At 44.0% G+C, this 27,258-nt stretch overlaps 1 protein-coding gene across 6 annotated transcripts; it reads left to right on the top strand.

Annotated features, from left to right (window-relative positions):
- On the top strand, positions 1 to 27,258 carry LOC110504799 (receptor expression-enhancing protein 2). 6 transcript variants are annotated; one of them, XM_036969746.1, is made up of 8 exons: positions 1 to 50; positions 3,142 to 3,214; positions 6,828 to 6,904; positions 9,446 to 9,566; positions 13,410 to 13,523; positions 15,099 to 15,273; positions 18,876 to 19,051; positions 23,542 to 27,258. In XM_036969746.1, the coding sequence occupies exons 3-8, from the start codon at positions 6,837 to 6,839 to the stop codon at positions 23,698 to 23,700; spliced, it is 813 nt and encodes a 270-aa protein (XP_036825641.1). In that variant the 5' UTR covers positions 1 to 50; positions 3,142 to 3,214; positions 6,828 to 6,836; the 3' UTR covers positions 23,701 to 27,258. The 6 variants fall into 6 exon arrangements, with proteins under 6 accessions (XP_036825641.1, XP_036825640.1, XP_021439290.1 ...); XM_036969745.1 differs by lacking the exon at positions 1 to 50 and adding an exon at positions 62 to 704; XM_021583615.2 differs by lacking the exon at positions 1 to 50 and adding an exon at positions 522 to 704 and having other exon boundaries at positions 23,617 to 27,258.

Below are 27,258 nucleotides of genomic sequence, written 5' to 3'. Positions count from 1 at the left end.
TATTGCAGCTGTCATGCGACTGAGACTTTGAAAAGCGTTCTATAAACAATGTACGCTTGTTGATTGCTAGACACACAAAATGTTTTCTTGGTACATTTGAAACGAGGTCTATCTAGTTGTGGCCGCAACAGGACGACTCTTGGCAGAATGCATTGCTTGACTGCCTTGATGATAATCACAATATCGTTCGTGAACTGCAGCACCCCAAACGATTCGATCTTAAATTTGAGTTTGATGAGCAGAGTATGTTTTGGTTCTACATCATGCACATAAATTAATTGCATTCATTATTGCACTATGGGTCAATTATCAGTTCTAAACACGTATTTTCATTTTCTATGCTGTCTGCTGTGTGATATACAGTTGATCGGTGCGTGTATTAACCCTGCTAGATTTCATTGAGGCCAGCAGGTCAAATAAACTACTAAAATGAACGAGTCACTCGGAAAATAGAATTATGACTCAAGTCAGTAAAAAGAGTCGTTCAAAAAAGAACGAATCGTTCGCGAGCTGCACATCACCACACAGTAGCCTAGCTACCTGTCAGTAACATATAGCACATCAGAACAGCAGCAGGCACTCGCATCACAACAACACGGTCGTTGGCAGAGGAATGGGGGGTAGCTAGGTAGTTAGATTTCCGAGAATAAGGAAAAGCTCACTACAATCAAGATGGTGTCGTGGATTATCTCCAGGATGGTAGTGTGAGTATGGACTCGGCAGCGTCAGTTTGTTGTATTCGCTCCACTGCTATACTAACTACTGCTGCCATGGCTTGTGTCCAGATCGTGCGCGGCCAGTTATCGTGATAGCCAGAATGACAGCGAACCTGCTAATTTGCTTGCAATTGAATTGTCGTTGTTGGTTTATAGCCCATGTTGCTGAAATGGGTATGTTGACCACTGGTGTTTCACAAAGACAGTTTTGTAGGCAAAGAGCAACACCGTTACCAGTGCGAACGTTGGCTAGCTAGGTAGTTAGCTCAAATGATAACGCTGCTAGCCAAGTGAAGGTGGAATTAATTAGCTAGCTAACACGCTTGCTTATGCCATCCACTGAAGCCAATTTGTCAATTCATATAGTGGTTGTTATTGTAAATCAGTAAAACAAAATGCTCTAGTCTTGAATATTGATAATCACGCACGGTGGATAGTGCATTTTTAGTAAGGTTTGCGTGATGATCATCAAAACATATGGCAGAAACTGCATTGCTAGCATGACACTGACATCCAGAGAAATCATTGATGTTCTTCCATTCCCACTGCGTGTCACCTGGACCGATAACGTCAAGATCTTACCTGATTCTCATGATGTTATTTATTTAACGTGTCGGCAAGGGTGCTGTTTGATAAGGGGTGAGACCCAAGAGGGAGGCACATATGTAATTTGCTGTTGTAATGAGCCAGCTAGGATAGGCCTACCTGTACCCTGACAGCTAGATTAGTCAACAGCTGTTTATACTGAGTCATACACACACAGAGTCATTACCCCACAAACCCCCAGAATATATCTAGCTGTTATCAGCTCTTTGTGTTTGTTAGTCAGTGTTGTATTCAGGTGGTAGGATTTGTGTGGGCAGTTTCTGTCAAACAATGTTTTGTTTTCATCATGTCATCAGTAGCAATTGTCATCTTGGCATAAAATGAGAGCCACAACTTTAATAGTTTTATAGTTACCTACATCTCAGATGTAAAGAGCGGAGCCTGCCTTCTATTTTTTAAATGCACAGGTTGTGCTGAATAGATGTCATTGATGTAGCTGATTTTGCATTGGATTACATAACCAATAACATCTGAGCCAACCGTTACTTCAGTGTAGAGGGTTTAAGGCTCATGTGTTAGAGACCAAACAAACATGATTGAATGGTCCTGTAAACAAGATGATGCTTGTCCCAGGGATTGGCCAACCCTGTCTTTATCTTTGTGTACTAGTATGAAAGTCACTGTCATACTCATTCTCACTCGGTATATATGTTAGCATAAACTCTGTTGCTGGGCTTGTAAAAACTGAATTGGACACTACAAGCCAAAGTGCCCGAACAACAGATGGCTATACATTTCCACTTAATCTGCGTGTATAATTACAGTCGATAGGTCTAATCACAGAAGAGTTGGGAATCTGAGCCTGCTCAGTGCTGGGAGCCATTTCTTCTGTGTCTCCTTGAGTGCATTGAACAGCATGGAGTTGAGATATGGGATAGAGCAGAGAGGAGTCTGGGAGTGAGACAGACATTGGGTGCCTGCTGTGGGAGTCTGAACCTTGCCTCTGGCCTGCCACGCGTCTCCTCTTACTGGACAGCTACAGCGCAGAGTAGAGCAAAGCAGCCCTGGCAGCATGACTGGGCAAATCACAGACATAGAAAGACCCAGACAGGCGCACAGACTCTGTGCACATGAGAAACTCACAGATGGAACAAGGGAAACTCATAGCGGGAAATATTTCCAAGCTCGAGAGGTGAGAAAATGTGGACAGAAAGGGGGAATACATGAACCTAGAGTGGTAGAAATGCACATAGCCTTCACATGGTTGTGTGGCAGATGGGCAGAAAGGTAGCAGGCGTGGTCCTCCCAGCTCTCCCCTCCCTCAGCATTCAGTTTCCTGTCACATCAGCAGTAATTGCCATGCAGCCGGGCTGACAGGACAGAGTGCGATGTGTGTGTGACTGTGGCTTTTATTACCATGTGTGTTGCAGCCAGATTCACATACGATGACCTGCCGTTATCCTTGTGTGTTTGGTCCATCTATCAGTAGCAGAAGCGTTTTCCATTCTTTTTCAATCTTCTGCTTCAATGAACTGATTATTTGTTCCAACAAACCACTGCCCTTTGTCTAAATGTAACCATCTGTTATTGCAATAGAGCGGGTCAGGTGCCCTAACTAGGCTAACCTAGAGTGATATTTTGAGAACTGCCCAGAATATGGCCTACTTTCCCTCAAAGCAACCTATTTATGTACTCTGAGATCATGGGTTGTAGACTGGAATCAGGTGTTAGGCCACATTTTACTGGATACATATTGAAACAGAGGGAAACATTTGGTCAGTGTTACTACCCTGAGGTCATGTTGCCCGGGTGATGTTGTTTACTGTACCTTAACCCCTAACCTCTGATCCATTCCTCTCTGACTTTCCTCTTTCTTCAGCCTGGCCTTCGGGACCCTCTACCCGGCCTACTCCTCATACAAGGCCGTCAAGACAAAGAATGTGAAGGAATATGTGAGTTTTGTACTTGAATACTGTAACTCTATTGTTGCAGTTTATTAGTATGTCTTTACAACATCTTCAGTCATGGGCTAAATATTTTAAGTCTCTTGTAGTTATTTCATATATTCATATTGAGATAATACAATGGACAAAGTTATGATGGTTTTAAAATGGCTTTCACCCTCTCCAATGCGCTGCAGCCAGTTTCCATTGTTTGTGAGGATGAGAGAGCAGTTTAAACAAGTTTAAACAGTATCTGTTTAAAATGGGAGCCTCCCAGCTTGCCTCATTCCTGTTAGGGAGCAGAGGGATGAGAAAGAGGAGGGGTGGTAGAGGAGGAGGAGTGGAACTCTGTTCTGGCCCTCTGCCTAGCTCCGCCAAGCTCTCTCGTCTCCTGAGCCTTCTCCTCCCTCTGGTTGCTATGGAACCCCCCCCTCAATATTTGAGCTGGGGCACATGCAGACAGAGAGAGGAAGGGATAGATCGAGAGGGAGAAGAGATGCAGAGGATATTTTTTCCCCTCCCATCTCTTCTTTTTCCCTCGCTATCCTTTTCTCTTTTCTGTAATGATTTAACAGTAGAAATAGCTATTTATATAACATCACACGTTTGACCTGTGCTGTGTACCTACAATGCAGTATTTAAACCCCTTGACTTTAACCACATTTTGTTACGTTTCAGCCTTATTCTAAAATAGATTAAATAAAAACATTTCCTCATCAATCTACACACAATAACCCATAATGACAAAGCGAAAACAGGTTTTTGTAATGTTTGCAAATGTATAAAAAACATAAGTATTCAGACCCTTTGCTATGAGACTCGAAATTGAGCTTAGGTGCATCTTGTTTCCATTGATCATCCTTGAGATGTTTCGACAACATGAATGGAGTCCACCTGTGGTAAATTCAATTGAGTGGACATGATTTGGAAAGACACATACCTGTCTATATAAGGTCCAACAGTTGACAGTGCATGTCAGAGCAGAAACCAAGCAATGAGATCAAAGGAATTGTCTGTAGAGCTCCGAGACAGGATTGTGACGAGGCACAGATCTGGTGAAGGGTACCAAAAAATGTCTGCAGCATTGAAGGTCTCCAAGAACACAGTGGCCTCCATCATTCCTAAATGGAAGAAGTTTGGAACCACCAAGACTCTTCCTAGAGCTGGCCGCCCGGCCAAACTGTACAATCAGGCGAGGAGGGCCTTGGTTTGGGAGGTGATCAAGAACCCGATGGTTACTCTGACAGAGCTCCAGAGTTCCTCTGTGGAAATAGGAGAACTTTCCAAAAGGACAACCATCTCTGCAGCACCCCACCAATCAGGCCTTTATGGTAGAGTGGCCAGATGGAAGCCACTCCACAGGATTAGGGTTGCAAAGGGTAGGAAACTTTCCAGAAATTTTCCATGGGAAGTTAAGCCCGGGACTTTGGGGAATTTTGCTTAAATTCATCAAAAACGTTAGTTTATAAAACAGTGAATCTTTTTTTGTGGGATACACAAGGCAATTCTAGGTCTTGTGACATATTTTGGTTTAACTATCCACAATTCAATGGAATTTCAACCCTCTGCATGCACAGTGCATTCTTCCATCACATGTACAGCTCTCAAGATCTTGCACACTGATGAGATGCTATTGAGCCAACACTACTACACTGTCTGAGCCAAGGTAAGTTTTTTATTACAATACTGGGTGGGGTGAATATATTTTATAGGACATGCATGATTTTTTGTTAACTAGTAAATCGTAGCCTACAGCAAAGTGTGTTTAAATAATTTCTAACTTGTTAACAATTTCTGCTAGTTAGTTTTTGCAACCAGGGCGGTTTTAGCTTGCTTGAGCCTGCTAACTGAGTGTTAATTCACCTGTTTCCATATGTTTCATTTGAAAATATTTATCTTACAAAGGAGTTGTTTAATCTAACTGCTTAACTATTTGTCTGTACATGGAATTGTATTATTACTTTTTACTCATTACACCCATTGGCTGTGCTGCTCATGCATTGAATCTGCTCCTCAAGGACATCATGGCACTGAGAACAATGGATACACTCTACAAGAGAGCCATGGAAATGGTTAGGTATGTGAAGGGTCATCAAATTATAGCAGCAATCTACCTCACCAAGCGAAGTGGGAAGAATAAGAGCACCACATTAAAGCTGCCCAGCAACAACCGTTGGGGTGGTGCTGTCATTTTCCTGGATTATGTATTTTTGGGAGAGAGTGGTAAGTAGCCTGAAACTCCTGAAACCTATAGCAGTAGCCATTGTATGGATTGAGGGAGACAATGCCATCCTGTCTGATGTTCAGACTCTGCTTGCAGATGTAAGAGAAGACATCCGTACTGCCCTGCCCACTTCACTGTTGCTCCATGTAGAGGAAACTGCAGTTCTGAAATGCATCAAAAAGCCTGAAGCCCATACACACCACAGCATACATGTTGGACCCCAAGTATGCTGGCAAGAGCATCCTGTCTGGTGCAGAGATCAACAGGCCTATGGTGTCATCACTACTGTGATGTTATTAGAGAACCATCCCATGTGAAGAGTCAACTCATTTAATTAAAGTTCAATTCGTAACTAAATTGTTTTAAAAATATATATTGGAAGGATTTAATCCTCTGCAATTGTCTACTTATGATAAGGGAAAGGTTTATGTTTCTGTGTCCATATGATATGGTAAATATATCCAATGCAAAAAAACATCTACATTTAAATGGTATTAATATTAATTTGCATATATTCCCACGGAAAGTTTCCACCTCTGAATATTCCCCAAAATGTGCAACCCTAGTCAGGATCGATGGAAAGATGAACGGAGCAAACTTGGTCCAGGGTGCTCAGTACCTCAGACTGGGGTGAAGGTTCACCTTCCAGCAGGACAACGATCCTAAGCTCACAGCAAAGACCATGCAGGAGTGGCTTTGAGACAAGTCTCTGAATGTCCTTGAGTGGCCCAGCCAGAGCCCAGACCTGAACCCGATCGAACATCTCTGGAGAGACTTGAAAATAGCTGTGCAGCTACACTCCCCATCCAACCTGACAGAGCTTGAAAGGATTTGCAGAGAAATATTAGAGAACCTCCAAATACTGGTGTGCAAACCTTGTAGCGTCATACCCAAGAAGGCCAGAGGCTGTAATCACTGCCAAAGGTGCTTCAACAAAGTACTGAGTAAAGGGTCTGAGTACTTATGTAAATATATTTTAATTTAACATTCTAAAAATCTGTTTTTTCTTTGTCATTATGGGATATTGTGTGTGGATTGATGAGGAAAAATAAACATTTAATCCATTTTGCGATAAGACTGTAACGTAACAAAATGTGGGAAAGGTCTGAATACTTTCCGAATGCTCTGTATTACATTAAAATGTGACTCATCCTCTCAGCCTATTCAATGCATTCCCTCGCTGGGTTTAGTGCTTTATATTTTTCATATGCCGATATATTTAGATGAGATGTTTTCACTCTGTCAGTGTGACATTTTAGGATTCATCCACATCTCACTATTTATATTGCAGTAGGTGTTGATACTCTCTCCATCCTTTGTTTGGCAGTGACTGCTTACTGTAGGCTATGCTTTGGTCTATATGTGATGCTCTCTCCCATCTATATCGTGTGTGTCCAGGTGAAATGGATGATGTACTGGATAGTGTTTGCATTATTCACGACGGTGGAGACCCTCACAGACTTGTTCATGTCCTGGTGAGTCTCGTGGGTCATCTCTGACCACTGCCCTACAGCCATTTAGAACAATAGCCCCTATGATCATCCATATGAAAAACAATTTACACTACATGGCCAAAAGTGGACAGCCCTTCAAATGAGTGGTTTCGGCTATTTCAGCCACACCAGTTGCTGACAGGTGTATAAAATCGAGCACACGGCCATGCAATCTCCATAGACAAACATTGGCAGTACTGAAGAGCTCAGTGACTTTCAACGTGGCACTGTCATCAGATGCCACCTTTTATAAATCAGTTTGTCAAATTTTGGCCCTGCTAGAGCTGCCCCGCTCAACTTTAAGTGATGTTATTGTGAAATGGAAACGTCTAGGAGCAACACCGGCTCAGCCGCGAAGTGGTAGGCCACACAAGCTCACAGAACGGGACTGCCGAGTGCTGAAGTGCATAGCGTGTAAAAAATGGCAACACTTGCTACTGATTTCCAAACTGCCTCTGGAAGCAACATCGGCACAAGATCTGTTTGTCGGGAACTTCATGAAATGGGTTTTTATGGTCGAGCAGCCACACACAAGCCTAAGATCACCATGCACAATGCCAAGTGTCGGCTGGAGTGGCGTAAAGCTCGCCACCACTGGACTCTGGAGCAATGGAAACGCATTCTCTGGAGTGATGAATCACGCTTCACCATCTGGCAGTCCGACAGATGAATCTGGGTTTGGCGGATGCCAGAACAATGCTACCCGTCCGCATGCAAAGTGCCAACTGTAAAGGTTGGTGGAGGAGGAGAAATGGTCTGGGGCTGTTTTTCATGGTTCGGGCTAGGCCGCTTAGTTCCAGTGAAGGGAAATCTTAATGCTACAGCATACAATGACATTCTAGACGATTCTGTGCTTCCAACTTTGTTGGAACCGTTTTGGGAAGGCCTTTTCCTGTTTCAGCAAGACAATGGCCCTGTGCACAAAGCGAGGTCCATACATAAATGGTTTGTCGAGAGCGGTGTGGAAGAACTTGACTGGCCTGCACAGAGCCCTGACCTCAACCCCATCAAACACCTTTGGGATGAATTGGAACGCAGACTGCAAGCTAGGCCCAACGTCAGTGCCCAACCTCACTAATGCTCGAGTGGACAGCCTTCTCAGAAGAGTGGAGGCTGTTATAGCAGCAAAAGGGGGACCAACTCCATATTAATGCCCACGATTTTAGAATGAGATGTTCGACGAACCTAATATATATATTTTTATATAACCCTTATTCTCCCCAATTTCATGGTATCCAAATGGTAGTTACAATCTTGTCCCATCGCTGCAACTCCCATACTGATTCGGGAGAGGCAAAGGTCGAGAGCTGTGCATCCTCCGAAACACAACCCAACCAAGCCGCACTGCTTCTTGACACACTGCTTGCTTAACCCGGTAGCCAGCCGCATCAATGTGTCGGGGGAAACACACCTGGCGACCGTGTCGGCGTTCGACGAACCTTTGGCCATGTAATGTATATTTACAGTACCAGTCAAAAGTTTGGACACCTATTCATTCAAGGTTTTACTTTTTTTTTTTGTTGTATTGTCTACGTTGTGGAATAATAGTGAAGACATCAAAACTATGAAATAACACATGGAATCATGTAGTAACCAAAATGTGTTAAACAAATCAAAATAGATTTTATATTTGAGATTTTCATCTGATGCATCACTCCATCACTCTCCTTGGTCATATAGCCCTAACACAGCCTGGAGGTGTGTTTTGGGTCATTGTCCTGTTGAAAAACAAATGATAATCCCACTAACCAAATGGGATGGCCATGCTGGTTAAGTGTGTCTTAAATTATAAATAAATTACTGACAGTGCCACCAGCTAAACACCTTCACAGCTGCTCCTCCATGCTTCACGGTGGAAACCGCACATGTGGCGATAATCCATTCAGCCACTCTGCATCTCACAAAGACATGGCAGTTGGAACCAAAAATCTCACATTTGGACTCATCAGACCAAAGGACCGATTTCCACCAGTCTAATGTCCATTGCTTGGGTTTCTTGGCCCAAGCAAGTCTCTTCTTATTATTGGTGTCCTTTAGTGGTTTCTTTGCAGCAATTCGACCCTGAAGGCTACTTTGAAGAATCTCGTATTTTGATATGTTTAACACTTTATTTTGGTTACTACATGATTCCACGTATTATTTCATTAGTTTTATTTAATGTCTTCACTTATTCTACAATGTAGAAAAGAGTACAAATAAAGAGAAACCCTTGAATGAGTAGATGTGATAACTTTTGACTGGTATTGTACATTGAAATGACCTATTTTGGTTGACAAGCTGTTAAAAGTATTTAATATGTTTGTGCTCACTAGGATTTGATATATTTAAATCAACTTCGATTTGATTGTCTGCATTTGTCGTGGTGTATTGCCTTCAGAAAAGTACCAGGATATCAGAGCAAACACTTGGTAAACCCTTTAATGCCTGAAAGAGAAAATACCTATTGTTTCAGTAAAATTGTAGCCCACAACCATTCTTCTTTCCTGTCTATTAACACTCCTTTTGGTGTGGTTGTTCATGCAGGTTTCCTTTCTACTTTGAGCTGAAGATAGCCTTTGTGATCTGGCTCCTGTCTCCGTACACTAAGGGCTCCAGTGTGCTCTACCGCAAGTTTGTCCACCCCACCCTGTCCAATAAGGAGAAGGTAACGTCTAACCCTGTCCAATAAGGAGAAGGTAACTAGGGATGCACCGATATTACATTTTGGGCCTATACCAATATTTTCCTTGCCAAAAAAAACGATACCGATAGATTCTTACAATTTTTAGCGGCCTTTTAAGCATTCTAGTACAGTTAAATAGTTGAAATACACACTGACCAAAATGTTATTTTGTTGGCATTTATCCATATCCCCCATTACCAGTAAAACCTATTTCTTTCACTTACTTGTTGTGCTGTTTCGTTGTTGTCGTTTCATTCTCAACCAGGATTTCATCATACATGTCAAGCAGTGAAGTTTCAGCTGTGTCTGTCCGTGGCCTCTTCCTCGGTGCGCACTGTCACTGTGTCCATTTCCATCTTGTCCAGCTGTGTCTGTCCGTGGCCTCTTCCTCGGTGCGCACTGTCACTGTGTCCATTTCCATCTTGTCCAGCTGTGTCTGTCCGTGGCCTCTTCCTCGGTGCGCACTGTCACTGTGTCCATTTCCATCTTGTCCAGCTGTGTCTGTCCGTGGCCTCTTCCTCGGTGCGCACTGTGTCCATTTCCATCTTGTCCAGCTGTGTCTGTCCGTGGCCTCTTCCTCGGTGCGCACTGTCACTGTGTCCATTTCCATCTTGTCCAGCTGTGTCTGTCCGTGGCCTCTTCCTCGGTGCGCACTGTCACTGTGTCCATTTCCATCTTGTCCAGCTGTGTCTGTCCGTGGCCTCTTCCTCGGTGCGCACTGTCACTGTGTCCATTTCCATCTTGTCCAGCTGTGTCTGTCCGTGGCCTCTTCCTCGGTGAGCACTGTCACTGTGTCCATTTCCATCTTGTCCAGCTGTGTCTGTCCGTGGCCTCTTCCTCGGTGAGCACTGTCACTGTGTCCATTTCCATCTTGTCCAGCTGTGTCTGTCCGTGGCCTCTTCCTCGGTGCGCACTGTCACTGTGTCCATTTCCATCTTGTCCAGCTGTGTCTGTCCGTGGCCTCTTCCTCGGTGCGCACTGTGTCCATTTCCATCTTGTCCAGCTGTGTCTGTCCGTGGCCTCTTCCTTGGTGCGCACTGTCACTGTGTCCATTTCCATCTTGTGCAGCTGTGTCTGTCCGTGGCCTCTTCCTCGGTGCGAACTGTCACTGTGTCCATTTCCATCTTGTCCAGCTGTGTCTGTCCATGGCCTCTTCCTCGGTGCGCACTGTCACTGTGTCCATTTCCATCTTGTCCAGCTGTGTCTGTAACATTTCACGTAAACCCTGTTTCATGTCTGCATCGAAGTAGCGGCCCGTGTACCGAGCTTAGAGCATGGTGGCGACACAGTAAAGAGTCTCAGAGAGAATGCCACAGAATCCCTTGTTTACATCCTCGAGTACTTTTGCAAGTTTTAACCCCAAGGTCTGTGTCGGCAGTTTTGTTGCGCAGGAGTTTCAATGCCATGACAGAAGGTATCACGTCTGCTACAGACACAGTTGAAGAGCTTATTTCTCCAGTCAGTTGTTCGAATGGAGCTAGCTAGTGTGTTCATGTTTCAAACATGTTCTCAAATGCCATTGAAATGGCAGCAGTGGTATGAAAACCAGCACATTCTTGAACATGCAATATGGCTTTCCTCAGTACGAAATCCTCGTCGACCCACTGTGCTGTCAGGCTCGGCATGCTCATAGGGCTGATATCGCTGGTCCAAATGTCAGTTGTGAAGCTAATAGCTCATCAGGGATGCAAACCAGTCACCTTTTGGCAAAATTCACAGTTTTGAATCGAACAAAGGTGACCTACGTGATTTGTGTAGATCCGATGAGGAAAGTTTGGGTGGGGGATTTGGATCACTACTGGCGTTATGCAAACTAGTGATGTGCGTTTGGAGCAATACTGGCTGTATCCAAAGCTCAGCCAATCGTTCACATAACAACAGAATACAGCACGCAACTGAAGGAGAAGAAATTGGCTAGCTACAGCATCAGCGCTCGCTCTGGAAAGATGAGGGAGAGTTGAAAGGCAGTTTACCAGTTAACTTACAGCAGCACGTCCCCTGAACAATAACTAAGAGCTAGGTGAGAAGTCTGACCACGGAGACGAGGTTGAGAAGGTGATGAAGGGTACTTCATGAGCTGCAACCAAAAACAACTGCCATTTTGGAAAGTTTGAGGTGAGGGAAAAATTGTGGTGGAACAAGTATCGTTAGCATTGTTAAGTGTCTTGCTAGCTGGATCGAATGATCTGTTTGCCAGCCAGAGAAATGTTCAGCAACATTAGCCAACATTTCTGATCAAAGTGGGACAATTGGCTGGCTAATAAAGTCAGACAGCTAACGTTAGTAACCTAACCAATTCGCTATAATATTAACTGGTAACGTTATACGACTCCTTGCCGTTTCTCAAGTTATAACGTGTTAGTTGCTTACTGGACCCTGGCAATCTGTGTGGCATGTTAACTAGCTAATGAACTAACTACTATCTGTGGACAATTTTTTTTCCCCCTTTACAGTATGTGGTTAGTTTTCAGAATGTGAGAATTATGTGAAAATGAGTTGCTTGTTATTAAACAAGTGTAGCTGGAGCTGGGCCTGGCTTAAGCTGGATGCCACTAGAGGTGAAAGGAACAACACACACGTTCCCGCTTTCTCACTTCTATACAGTGGATAAAAAGGGTAATGCAAGGTGTACTCTCTGCCTGAAAGAGATCGATTATGACAACAAAGGGCAGCATGCTCTGCTGGCACATTGTAGAACACATGTCCACAGGCAGAAAGTGTATAATGCAGTGTAGCCCGACGATATGGCTTTTGTTGTGTTGAACTTGACAATAACACGTGTGTGAGTAAGGGGGGGATTATTACATTTTTTAATCGGTGTATGTTATTTTTGCACACAGCCTGTGCACTTGATCGATGTCTACTATAGTGGCCATTATAATAGAGCAAAAATAGAATGCCTGTTTGTTTCATTCTATTTCTACTTGACATGTTTTTCCCCAAGTGCAATATTTAGATGTGTGTGTGTGTGGTCAGAAGTGTTCTATTATAAAGGCTGTCATGGCTAAATGCAATATTAGTGTATTGCTTTTTTCTCAGGGCTTGAGTGTCATTTGCAGTAAAGTCTAGGCAACAAATAACATTGGATTGCTTTCTTTACATTTGTTTAGCTGTTAGCTGTGTTAAGTTTACATGAACAACTTTTTATTTTACACACAGAGACTGATCATTTAGATCATATTATTTTCTTTAATTAGTTAACCTGCATTTCAGCCTAGGAGGGATTTTTGCAACAACAAAAAAGTACACTTTTTGGGCCCTCACTAGTTTGCATCCCTGAGCTCATGGATGTGAGTTTAAACAATACTGTAACTCTGGCAGGGTAACATCTGAAAAATAACGCCTACTTGGTAGTGTGTACTGGGGCTCGAGGTGGGGCTCATTTCTTATCTTCCTTTGAAACTTCAAAATAGATCCACACAGCAGACATTGTGGACTAGGTTAGGACGCTGTATTTTTCATGGCGTCATTACGACATTACCTGCGTTTATATAGGTATTCACGACATCTACCTGCGTTATATAGGTATGCACGACATCTACCTGCGTTATATAGGTATGCACGACATCTACCTGCGTTATATAGGTATGCACATTGGCGATAAACTAGACGTCGGGCTCATACTGGCATTTTTAGTTCATATCATCTGATTCCGATATACTTACCTTTAGGGATGCACGATATATCGGTAACGTCTAACCCTGTCCAACAAGGAGAAGGTTAGAGGTCACAATAAGATCCAGCTCTCTGTCAGCCTGCAAATTCAACTTTAGATGCATTGACTCATACAGTATGTTTCTGTCTCCACCCTCTTCTGTCCTGTAGGAGATCGATCAGTACATCACCCAGGCTAAAGACCGTAGTTATGAGACTATGATGAGGTTTGGAAAGAGAGGTCTGAACTTGGCTGCTACTGCTGCCGTCACCGCAGCTAGCAAGGTAAGCAAGGCCCTGGCCAGAGGTGTGTGTGTGTGTGTGTGTGTGTGTCATCATGTTTGAGATGTGTATGCTCTGCAGGGTAATGTGTGTGTCTGTCTGCATATGGTGTTTCCTTGTGGTAGTGTGAAGATATATTGCTTCTGATGGGCATGTACTATGCTGTGTGATGTTCGGATGCATTTGCATTGATGTCAGAGTGATTAGATGTGCTGAGTACCGGCCAATAGAATGCTGAGTACCAGGCTGTTAGCAAGTTTGTTAAGCAACTAATAACCAACTGCATCAGAGGGCAGTTTGAGAAGCTTAGTTACCTTGCCTAAACTTCATGTGGAATGTGACTGCGGGCATGACTCCTGACTGCCAGTGTGGCTGTAATATGGTCACAGTAACAGCCCTAGTCATACCAATAAGTCTGTATATCAAAGTTAGTGATAGTGTCTATTGTATAGTTTGAGAGCTCTTGCCAATAAATAACTCTGGTGTCTTGTAGGGTTAAGCGATTTTACGATGTAATCGTAAAATCAATTATGTTTGAGAGACATCGATGGCAATGACATCATGATGTGACAGACAATAGTTTTTATGTATTTAGATTTTTTTTACAGATAGCTTAACCTATTTGAACAAGACTGGCAGCGCACAGCTGGGCGACATGCCAAATTACTTTCATGAGATGAGATGGAGTCTACTGGTTTCAATGGTATATGGAAGTCTTTAAAACATTATTTAGGATATTCTACTTTGAAGCAAGGTAAGACATGCCTCCATAGTATGAAGTAAAATGTTCAGGTTTCAAATAATTATGTGTATGTTTTCAAAATGCATACTGCCTCCAGCTCATTGCTAAGTAGTGTGTGTGATGCGCTGAAGCCTGCCTACCATTGTCATTGCACTTGAATGGGAAGCGTGCTTCAATTACCAGTTGAGAAATAAAAAAAATAGTAGCTCTTTTTAATCATGGCCATTAACACGAGATTGAATTTAGAAATGTTGTGCAATGATTGGGATTATAAAAGCACATTTCACTCCAGCAGCAACAAACAAGCTGTTTGAGGAGCTGGACAGATTTTCCTCTCAAATAAAGGCTCTGTATCTGTATACTGTGCACGTGTGATGATAAATTAGAAAAATACACACGCAGCAATTTAATGCCACAAAATGATGCAAATCAACCGAATAGACAAGCAGGACCAGTCAGATGTATTTCCATCAATGAATAGGCTAAAAGGTGTTATTTTGCATTGGGATTTTTTTCTTCTCCCGGACGATTAGCTAGCGCCAATTTGTATTTTTCTCATTAATATAAAAACAAATTGGAGACCAATTTAAAATATTGTTTTATTTTTAATTGAACCTTTATTTAACTAGGCAAGTCAGTTAATAATTATTTACAATTACGGCCTACAGTGGGTTACTGTAGTGGGTTAACTGCCTTGTTCAGGGGCAGAACAACAGATTTTTACCTTGTCAGCTCGAGGATTCCTGCCGCCCCAAAAGCCGTCCACGGAAGCCCTGGTCTGTATATGCGTACATCTATACCCCACAGTGTTTGAGGGGTGTGTGTGTTGTGTGCAGGGCCAGGGTGTGCTGTCCGACAAGCTGCGTAGTTTCAGCATGCAGGACCTGACTCTGATCAACGATGGGGAGGAGATGGGCCTGCACTCCTCTGACCCCCGCATGAGGAGAGATGCCTTGGATGACATGGCTACTGGAGCCAACACGCTGCCCCGCGCCAAGACCACACGCCAGAGTAGGTACCACGCACTGGTAAAAAATACAGTACAGAACTCATCCTTAGCTCTTTGACTTCTCAAACACAGCAGAAAACCATTTATAACATATCTGATGGCAAATATTTAGTAGTGAATTGCATACAAGTGTATCATCACCTCATGTGCACCGCACAACAGACTCGCTGATTGATATATAAACACTATGGACTCACCAGCTCCCGCTTTCTGCTGTTGTGCTATTTACAAACCTACACATGACCTGCTCAACTGTTCTGGGGAACAGTAAACTTCATAATGTGACCGATGAAATGAAGAACGCAGTCTGCTTTATCTCCTAACGTATTGCATCAGTTGACTGCAGGTATTTACTTAAGTTACTACAAATATTCAAGAGAACTGCTCTCCCCTGTCAGATCGGTGGTCACAATGGAAGGAAACAGGAAATGACAGCCATTTTAGTCATGGCATTACAGTATGCTGACTTGTCTGTGTACTATGTGCCTATTGTCTAATAGCTCTTATTGGTACAGGGTGGGGGGAGGGAGGGAGGGGTCATGTGCTTTAAAGCACTGCAGGGTGCCAGGGAGGAATCTTTCCAGAGGTGGGGGGGACCATGTGATGTCAGTGGGGAGGAGGAGGGGGGTCTTTGTCCGACTAAATAGCTTAGTATTTCTGTCTCGGTGAGGTTGGCAGTCTGTGACTACAGGGGGAAAAACTGAGGGAGGAGAGAAAGGATGGAGAAAGGGAATAAATTGAGTTAAGGGGCACTGAGGGATGAAAGCCAGGAAAGGGGAAAACTGGTGTAGCAGAGAGACAGACTGATAGTCAGTCTGAAAATGAGACGGAACAGGAAATAAAACAAGGGAGACATTCATGTGGTTAAAGAGCAGGCTTCTGTTAGTAGCTGTAGGACTGGTGCCTGTTCCTTCACTCTTGTTCAACAACCCTGGGAGAATCTGTTGCATTTCCTTTATTCCTCACGTCCTCTCACCTCCTCAGAACCACTGGATGAGAAGATCAGAGTTCACTCCCCTTTGACCTTCTCATCCAATAGGTTCTTAGAAAGAGGGTAAGGAGATGGGATGCGAGGAAGCATTTGAGTTTCCCCATGTGTCTGATAGGAGAACCTAGAAACCTGACCCACTAGTGGGAATGTGATTTCACTCATTATGACAGCCCACAATCCCTCTCCTTATGACAGCCCACAATCCCTCTCCTTATGACAGCCCACAATCCCTTTTCCTTATGACAGCCCACAATCCCTTTTCCTTATGACAGCCCACAATCCCTTTTCCTTATGACAGCCCACAATCCCTTTTCCTTATGACAGCCCACAATCCCTTTTCCTTATGACAGCCCACAATCCCTTTTCCTTATGACAGCCCACAATCCCTTTTCCTTATGACAGCCCACAATCCCTTTTCCTTATGACAGCCCACAATCCCTTTTCCTTATGACAGCCCACAATCCCTTTTCCTTATGACAGCCCACAATCCCTTTTCCTTATGACAGCCCACAATCCCTTTTCCTTATGACAGCCCACAATCCCTTTTCCTTATGACAGCCCACAATCCCTTTTCCTTATGACAGCCCACAATCCCTTTTCCTTATGACAGCCCACAATCCCTTTTCCTTATGACAGCCCACAATCCCTTTTCCTTATGACAGCCCACAATCCCTTTTCCTTATGACAGCCCACAATCCCTTTTCCTTATGACAGCCCACAATCCCTTTTCCTTATGACAGCCCACAATCCCTTTTTCCTTATGACAGCCCACAATCCCTTTTTCCTTATGACAGCCCACAATCCCTTTTTCCTTATGACAGCCCACAATCCCTTTTTCCTTATGACAGCCCACAATCCCTTTTTCCTTATGACAGCCCACAATCCCTTTTTCCTTATGACAGCCCACAATCCCTTTTTCCTTATGACAGCCCACAATCCCTTTTTCCTTATGACAGCCCACAATCCCTTTTTCCTTATGACAGCCCACAATCCCTTTTTCCTTATGACAGCCCACAATCCCTTTTTCCTTATGACAGCCCACAATCCCTTTTTCCTTATGACAGCCCACAATCCCTTTTCCCTTATGACAGCCCACAATCCCTTTTCCTTATGACAACCCACAATCCCTCTCCTAAACACAGCCCATAATCCCTTTTCATTATGACAGCCCACAATCCCTCTCCTTATGACAGCCCACAATCCCTTTTCCTTATGACAGCCCACAATCCCTTTTCCTTATGACAGCCCACAATCCCTTTTCCTTATGACAGCCCACAATCCCTTTTCATTATGACAGCCCACAATCCCTTTTCATTATGACAGCCCACAATCCCTTTTCCTTATGACAGCCCACAATCCCTTTTCCTTATGACAGCCCACAATCCCTTTTCCTTATGACAGCCCACAATCCCTTTTCCTTATGACAGCCCACAATCCCTTTTCCTTATGACAGCCCACAATCCCTTTTCCTTATGACAGCCCACAATCCCTTTTCCTTATGACAGCCCACAATCCCTTTTCCTTATGACAGCCCACAATCCCTTTTCCTTATGACAGCCCACAATCCCTTTTCCTTATGACAGCCCACAATCCCTTTTCCTTATGACAACCCACAATCCCTCTCCTAAACACAGCCCATAATCCCTTTTCATTATGACAGCCCACAATCCCTCTCCTTATGACAGCCCACAATCCCTTTTCCTTATGACAGCCCACAATCCCTTTTCCTTATGACAGCCCACAATCCCTTTTCCTTATGACAGCCCACAATCCCTTTTCATTATGACAGCCCACAATCCCTTTTCATTATGACAGCCCACAATCCCTTTTCCTTATGACAGCCCACAATCCCTTTTCCTTATGACAGCCCACAATCCCTTTTCCTTATGACAGCCCACAATCCCTTTTCCTTATGACAGCCCACAATCCCTTTTCCTTATGACAGCCCACAATCCCTTTTCCTTATGACAGCCCACAATCCCTTTTCCTTATGACAGCCCACAATCCCTTTTCCTTATGACAGCCCACAATCCCTTTTCCTTATGACAGCCCACAATCCCTTTTCCTTATGACAGCCCACAATCCCTTTTCCTTATGACAGCCCACAATCCCTTTTTCCTTATGACAGCCCACAATCCCTTTTTCCTTATGACAGCCCACAATCCCTTTTTCCTTATGACAGCCCACAATCCCTTTTTCCTTATGACAGCCCACAATCCCTTTTTCCTTATGACAGCCCACAATCCCTTTTTCCTTATGACAGCCCACAATCCCTTTTTCCTTATGACAGCCCACAATCCCTTTTTCCTTATGACAGCCCACAATCCCTTTTTCCTTATGACAGCCCACAATCCCTTTTTCCTTATGACAGCCCACAATCCCTTTTTCCTTATGACAGCCCACAATCCCTTTTTCCTTATGACAGCCCACAATCCCTTTTTCCTTATGACAGCCCACAATCCCTTTTTCCTTATGACAGCCCACAATCCCTTTTTCCTTATGACAGCCCACAATCCCTTTTCCTTATGACAACCCACAATCCCTCTCCTAAACACAGCCCATAATCCCTTTTCATTATGACAGCCCACAATCCCTCTCTTTGAAATCCCACAGCTCGTTCCTCATCTGCGGCTCCTCATCTCGACGAATCATCGCAGCACAGCTCGGACCAATCAGACACCAGGAGCATCACCACAGAGCATTCTGATGAGGACATTGTGGAGAAGGTCCCTGTGAAACGCACGGCCAGTGTCAAGGCAAACAAGAAACCCTCCACCGCCAAGACCGAGGTACGGGCACACATACACAGTCTTGTATAACTAACCTTGTAGGGACACAGGATTTTGAATGGTACTGAACTCTATTTTCCCTAACCCAATGTAAATGGCGCAGACAGAGAGGGCTACCTTGTTTCTAGTCCTAAGGAAACTTATCAGTATTTCGTTTTTTTAATGTATTTATTACATTGTTAGCCCAGAAAATCTTAAGTGTTATTACATACAGCCGGGAAAAACTATTGGATATCAGAGCGACGTCAACTTACCAGCACTTCGACCAGGAATATGACTTTCCCGAAGCAGACCCTTCCTTCGCACCCCCTAGGGCATTTGAACTGATCCCAGAGGCCGACCCAAAACAATGCCGCTGGAGAAGAGGGAGTCGGAGTCCCACCGCTTCCGAGTATACTACTCACTAATGCCCAGTCCCTAGATAACAAAGTTGGCGAGGTCAGGGCAAGGATTGCTTTTCAGAGAGACGTCAGGGATTGTATCAAACTCTGTTTCACGGAAACTTGGGTCTCTTGGGATATGCTTTTGGAATCGGTACAGCCACCTGGATTCTCAGTGTATTGCGCCCAACAGGAATAAACATCTCTCCTGGAAGGAGAAGGGCGGGGGGTGTATGTTTCACGATTAATGAGTCATGGTGTAATTGTAACAACATACAGGAACGGAAGTCCTTTTGTTCACCTGACCTAGAATTCCTCACAATCAGATGCCGACCGTATTATCTCCCAAGAGAATTCTCTTTGGTTATTGTCACAGCCATGTATATCCCCCCTCAAGCCGATACCACGACTGCCTTCAAGGACTTTATGCAAACTGACACCATATATCCTGAGGCTGCATTTATTGTAAGTGAGGGTCTTAACAAAGGAAATTTGAGGAAAAGGTTACCTAAATTCTATGAGCATATTGACTGTAGCACTCGCACTGGAAAAAATACTGGACCGTTGTTACTCAAACTTCTGGGATGCGTACAAGGCCCTCCCTCACCCTACTTTCAGAAAATCTGACCACAATTCCATTTTGCTCCTCCCTTCCTATAGGCAGAAACTCAAACACCCGTGCTAAGAACTATTTAACGCTGGTCTGACCAATCGGAATCCACACTTCAAGATTGAAATGTGCTCATGTGGACTGGGATATGTTCCGGGTAGCCTCTGAGAACAACATACACGAATACACTGATATGGTGACTGAGTTTATTAGGAAGTGTATAGGAAATGTTGTACCCACTGTGACTATTAAAACCTACCCTAACCAGAAACCGTGGATAGATGGTAGCATTCGTGTGAAACTGAAAGCACAAACCACCGCATTTAACCATGGCAAGGTGACGGGGGAAGAAAACAGAGTAGTCGTTCCCTCCGTAAGGCAATCGCAGGCAAAATGTCAATATCGAGACAAAGTGGAGTCACAATTCAATGGCTCAGACATGAGGAGTATGTGGCAGGGTTTACAGACAATCACGGATTACAAAAGGAAAACAGCCACGTCGCGGACACAGACGTCTTGCTGCCAGACAAGCTAAAAACATTATTTTCCCACTTTGAGGATAACGCAGTGCCACCAACGCGACCAGCTACCAAGTTCTCCTCTGGCTGACTTGAGTAAGACATTTAAACGTGTTAACACTCGTGTTAACACTCGCAAGGCTGCCTGCCCAGATGGCATCTCTAGCTGGGTCCTCAGAGCATACTCAGACCAGCTGGCTGGAGTGTTTATGGACGTATTCAATCTCTCCCTATCCCAGTCTGTTGTTCCCACATGCTTCAAAATGTCCACCATTGTTCCTGTACCCAAGAAAGCTATGGTAACTGAATTAAATTACCTTCGCCCCGTAGCACTCACTTCCGTCATCATGAGGTGCTTTGAGAGTCAAGGATCATATCACCTCCACCTGTCACCCTAGACCCACTTCAATTTGCTTACCGCCCCAATAGGTCCTCAGACGATGCAATCGCCATCATACTGCACATTGCCCTATCCCACCTGGACAAGAGGAAAACCTATGTAAGAATGCTGTTCATTGACTACAGCTCAGTATTCTGCACCATAGTAAGCTCATCGTCAAGCTTGAGGGCCTGGGTCTCAACCCCGCCCTGTACAACTGGGTCCTGGACTTCCTGACGGGCCACCCCCAGGTGGTGAAGGAAGGAAACAACATCTCCCCTTTGCTGATCCTCAACACTGGGGCCCCACAAGGGTCCGTGCTCAGCTCCCTCCTATACACCCTGTTTACCCATGACTGCATGACCATGCACGCCTCCAACTCAATCATCATGTTTGCAGACGACACAACAGTACTAGGCTTGATTACCAACAATGACGAGACAGCCTACAGGGAGGAGGGGAGGGCTCTAGGAGTGTGGTGTCAGGAAAATAACCTCACTTAACGTCAACAAAACAAAGGAGATGATTGTGGACTTCAGGAAACAGCAGAGGGAGCACCATCCTATCCACATTGACGGGACAGTAGTGGAGAAGGTGGAAAGTTTCTAAGTTCCTCAACGTACACATCATGGACAAACTGAATGCAGAAGGACTGTTTAACAGTACATCAGACTGTTAAACAGCCATCACTAGCAGAGGCTGCTGCCTATATACAGAACACTAGTCACTTTAATAATGCCACTTTAACAATGTTTACATATCTTGCATTACTCATCTCATATGTATATAGTGTATTCTATACTATCAGTTGCATCGTAGCCGATGCAGCTCTGACATTACTCATCCATGTATTTATACGTTCTTATTCCTTTACTTAGATGGTTGTATTAGGTATTTGTTGTGGAATTGTTAGATATTACTTGTTAGATATTGCTACATTGTCGGAACTAGAAGCACAAGCATTTTGCTACACTCACAATAACATTTGCTAACCATGTGTACGTGACCAATAAAATACCATAACCCAACCTTAGCCCCAAAACCTAAACCTAGCTCCTAAACCTAATTCTAACCTTAACCCTAAACCTAGCCCCTAACCCTAAACCTAGCCCCTAACCCTAAACCTAGCCCCTAAACCTAAACCTAGCCCCTAAACCTAAACCTAGCCCCTAAACCTAAACCTAGCCCCTAAACCTAAACCTAGCCCCTAAACCTAAACCTAGCCCCTAAACCTAAACCTAGCCCCTAAACCTAAACCTAGCCCCTAAACCTAAACCTAGCCCCTAAACCTAAACCTAGCCCCTAAACCTAGCCCCTAAACCTAGCCCCTAAACCTAGCCCCTAAACCTAAACCTAGCCCCTAAACCTAAACCTAGCCCCTAAACCTAAACCTAGCCCCTAAACCTAAACCTAGCCCCTAAACCTAAACCTAGCCCCTAAACCTAAACCTAGCCCCTAAACCTAAACCTAGCCCCTAAACCTAAACCTAGCCCCTAAACCTAAACCTAGCTCCTAAACCTAAACCTAGCTCCTAAACCTAGCCCCTAAACCTAAACCTAGCCCCTAAACCTAGCCCCTAAACCTAAACCTAACTCCTAAACCTAATTCTAACCTTAACCCTAAACTCCCTAGAAATAGCATTTGACCTTGTGGGGACTTAGAAAATGTCCCCAGTTGCTCAAATGTTTTGTTTGTTCATTATTCCTGTGGGGACTTTTGGTCTTCACAAGTATATTTAAACACAATGGAGTTGGACTAATGCATTCTGATAGGAGAGTGACTGCTTCTTCTACACTGAGGAGGTGAGTCAGAATATATATCATTTTAAGTGCACAGAGTGTGTGTGCCAGTATTGTGTGACTGTGTGTAATATTTACATCAAAAAAGGAGAAGCTCACACACCACTCTGTCTAGGAGTAACAACACTAACTCACGGTAGAAGAGGAAGGTAATGCAGTCTCATCCCCCTCTAACTTCTACTGTGTCTAAATATGCAGGGTGGATGGGTGCAAGTCACACACCCACAGTTTGACTGTATAATCCTCCTCCAATAGGAATACTGTAATATATTATCTCATATGAATATCCACTCCTCACTCTCGCCTTCTCCATCAGCTGTGTAGAAGCTGTGCTGTACACCATTCCAGGGTCAGCTTACCCTCCCTCAGTCCTTATCTTATCCATAGAGGGAGATGCTAAACTGACCTTACATCAGTCTGTAAGGGCAACCTCATCTACCCCAGCACAGACCGCCTCATCTACTCCAGTACAGACATTCCTGTGGTATTTAAAGCAGTCTACATCAGATGTGCTCCCATGGAAGAGATGCTGTGATAGAAGCATGTTGATGGACACATTATGTAACATAATCTACACAGGGTTATATATGGCTCAATAATATGGGACTGCTGTCTGTAGCATCAGTAATGAGTTATGTACACTGTACCAGAAGATTTGTGTGTGTGCACGCCATGGATTTATTCGGGAATGCAGTGTGTAGGTTGTGAAACGACTCGTTTGACTGAGAAGTCTACCCACGTAGGACACAATAAGCCCCTGTCTTATTTCCTGAACATCTCTCTCTCTCTCTCTCTCCTTTTTAGATTCTACTTCTCTCATTTCCTCTGGTGTCAACTCACTTTTCCCCATCTCTCTTCCCCCTCTCTTCCTCCTGTCAGACTACGACTAAGACGGTGAAAAAGACACCAAAGAAGAAGACGACCACCACAGCTACAGCCAGCAACAACGCTGAGTCACCATGACATCTGTATCTACTGACCCCATCTCCACCCTACTGCACACTACTACAGCCATGTAACAGGCCCTCTCTGTCTCCAGTCCACACACACACACACACACACACAGACCTCTGGAGTGTCACCCTCGCTGGTTAAGCGCAACTCGCAGGTTTAGTTCTACTGTAGATGGCCAGCTTCATGTCAACTCACAGGTTTTGTTCTACTGTAGATGGCCAGCAGGTTTAGTTCTACTGTAGATGGCCAGCTTCATGTCAACAACACTTGTTTTATTTAGCCTGCTGCTTACATTCTAGGGTTTATAGTCATTAACCTCAGTGTGTGTGTTTCAGTGATGGCCTGTTATCTGGACTGAAAAATAGTTGCTTCCTTCCTCCTGTACAGTTAAAACCCTCTGTGTTGGGGCCCTCCCAGGCCATCCAAGGCCCCACACTGGATTGACTTGACATAATCCTTTTGGCCCCCTTGGGAGCATAGGGCATCTACCATGGCTCTCTATCTCCCTCACTATGCTAGAGCATCTACCATGACTCCCATCTCCCTCACTATGCTAGAGCATCCATCACGGCTCTCCTTCTCCCTCACTATGCTAGGGCATCCATCACGGCTCTCCACCTCCCTCACTATGCTAGGGCTTTGCTGCTTAGTAGGAGATCCCCACTAGTTTATTGGAGATGCATTCTCTATGAACTTACATTCCAGTCAGAGTATGGTAACTCTATTGGAGGGTAGCTGGGGGCTGCCATGAATGGAAAGGTAGACTAGTGGACTAGGCATGTGTGAAGGAGAGATAAGGGAGGCAAGAGAGTAGAGAGGGATGGGCGCCAAAGGATCAGTGTTGTCCTGGCCTAACTGGCCTCTACTCAACATGTTCCCACTACAGAGACTACAGTCTCACCATTGGTTGTAGCAGTAGTCCACAGAGCAGGTCTCTGTCCTTTTTGGGCAGTCTGTCTGACTACATAGACGGGGTCATGTGATCTCTGGAAGGCAGAGGACATTCTGGGAGCACTTGCCATGGTTACCCATATCATTCACTCTACTGTAATGGAGCAGTAGACTGATGAACACTTGGTCACGCGCCCACAGAGAGATGAAGAGATATGTTTGTTCTTTCTCTCCTCTCCTCCCTCTGTTCTCTCTCTTTCTCTCCCTCTGGACAGCTCTACCCTCTCACTCCGTTCAGCTCAGAACGGTCCAAGGGAAAGACACACAGCTTCAGGCATCATTACCTTTTCTGTCTGACTGTGTGTACGATGTGCATGTGTGTGTTTTTGGAACATGACCAAGCTTCTGTTTTTCCCCTCTCTGTTTTCCCAACTGCATAGAGACACAATGACAGAGTTCTCTGACCACTTATAACATAACCATCCACAAGGTCTTGCACTGCAGCTCATAGCATAGCTAAACAGTACAGACAACCAACAGTTAATTTCACTTTGTTAGACTTGTGCTTAGGGTTATTTTTGTTTACTCTAAATTGACTGGTTTATAGGATGTAAGAGTGGCTTAGTGGTCACCAAGCTAATGTTAAGGCTCTGTTGATACCAGGCTACATTATGGATCACCACTATGGATCCATTTCTTGTTTCAATGTGTTTATATTATCAGAGCTGGCTGTGTCAGGGTGGTGTAGTGCCCTATTAGGAACTTCAGGTGAACCTGGCTTAGCTAAGTCTGGGTCTTACCTGGGTCAGGTCATCCCAGTCTGACTAGGCAAATTTCTGAGGGATCTACTACTATTGTATAATGTATGACTGTCAAACTAGGTATTGTATAATGTATGACTGTCACTTCACAGTATTTTGTCCAGTGTTTTCACTTCTATTCCTGAATGGGTTAGCTATCCATGACTGACTTCTACTTCTGGGACAGTGTCCACAAAGCACCTTGGGGTAGGAGTGCTGATTTCCATATGATCTTATCAATTATGGTCTGAAAGGCCAAACTGATCTGAGATCAGCCCTAGACTCTGAGACGCTCTATGTATACATGCCCAGATCTGTGTTATTCTAGGGTCTGGATCATATCATTGTTTCTCTGAACCATAAGGAGAGCAGCTCTGCTAGCATATACTCTCTTAATGTGTCATCTCTGACTGTAGCCTCCTCAAACATGGTGAAAACTGTCTTACCCTATTAGAATGGATGATGTGGACAAGTTATTACATCTTAGTTGGATAAGTAATGCTGTCTCCCAATAGGGCCTAAAACTTTTAAAGGGATGTGCTCTGCTAGTGTTTTACTTCAGAAAGACATAGACATTCATCCATAGCATACTGGTTGGGCAGGCAGGGTACTTAGACTCTGTCAAGGCACCTAATCATTGCCCCTTAGAAACTATTGCCTTGTCTGAAATCTACCTTCAGACACTTCTTGTCAATCTCCCTAGGTACTGCTGGTACTCCGGTAGGTTGCAAAGGATTGCATGGATTTAGCTAAAAACGATGTGGTAAGAACTCCACCTAGCTTCCTTGTAGGGTACATTGAGTTTCCACCATGTGCTTCTCTCAAATCTAGTGTGTCTTGGGTTGGAACCTAAGGGGTTGATTGTGGATTGGGTATGTGTTAGGGGTTGTTTTTTTATGTGACATGCCCTTGCTTTCGGCAGGGTTTATTTGGAGTGCTCTGTAATTGAATGCATGAGACTACTGCATTTGTGTGTTGCCGTTGTCTGAATTGTGACACTGATTTGAACCAGTAGGGGGGGACATAAACCACACAACCGTTTTAAAACTACTGAAGTGACTGCAAGGGGTACTTCCATGTACACACTGTATGTACATAGTCATTCTCTGGCTGTATGAGTTTGCTTGCCTTATCACTCTGTTCTAGAATACAGGGTTTTTTCCCCCCACTTTTTAAAACTAGATTTCTTTTCTTTCTTTGGAATTTAATCTAAATCACATTGCATTTCCTTAAGAGGCACCTCAGCCCCTCTGTAAGGCCATATGCTGTGAAGAGTGCTACTTGTGTTTTTAATCTCTTCTGAATTTCTCTCTTCTATCTCAACGAGAGGCATTTTAATTGGTCAGTGATAGCCAAATAACAATAACATTTCCTTGTCCCAGTCCTGTAGGACATTGCTCAGTAGAGAAGGGGAATTCCTCTGACATTGTGTGTTTGGTAACTACCTAACTAAAGTCATGTTGTCCCAACCCGTCTGTTCTTCCCTTACTATCAGGCTGGTTACCTTATCCACGGCAACATGGCAATTCCTTTTTTCTATTCTGTTTTGCTACAGTTTGCACAGAAGAAAAGATGGCACACACTGTAAACACATTCTTGCTGTCATGGCAACACTACTTGACATTATTTTAACCATTGTTCATATTATTTTGTAATATTTGTTTATTTATTGCTGTGTGTTTGGTATCAGTGTTATTGTGTACAGGAACTCTCATTGTGAGAGAATATTCTACATTAATATATTTTGTGCCAATTATCAATACTCCACTGTTATAAAGGACATGATGTTTCTGTGCTGAGATAATGGTATTTAACATGGACTGAATGACAGTCATATACCAATAACAATGCTACTAATAAAGAAAATAAATCTTTA

The sequence above is a fragment of the Oncorhynchus mykiss genome, chromosome 31 (genome assembly GCF_013265735.2).
Source record: "Oncorhynchus mykiss isolate Arlee chromosome 31, USDA_OmykA_1.1, whole genome shotgun sequence".
Classification (NCBI taxonomy): domain Eukaryota; kingdom Metazoa; phylum Chordata; class Actinopteri; order Salmoniformes; family Salmonidae; genus Oncorhynchus; species Oncorhynchus mykiss.
The sequence above is the reverse complement of the archived record's forward strand: the minus strand, read 5'-3'. Positions and strand labels throughout refer to the sequence as shown.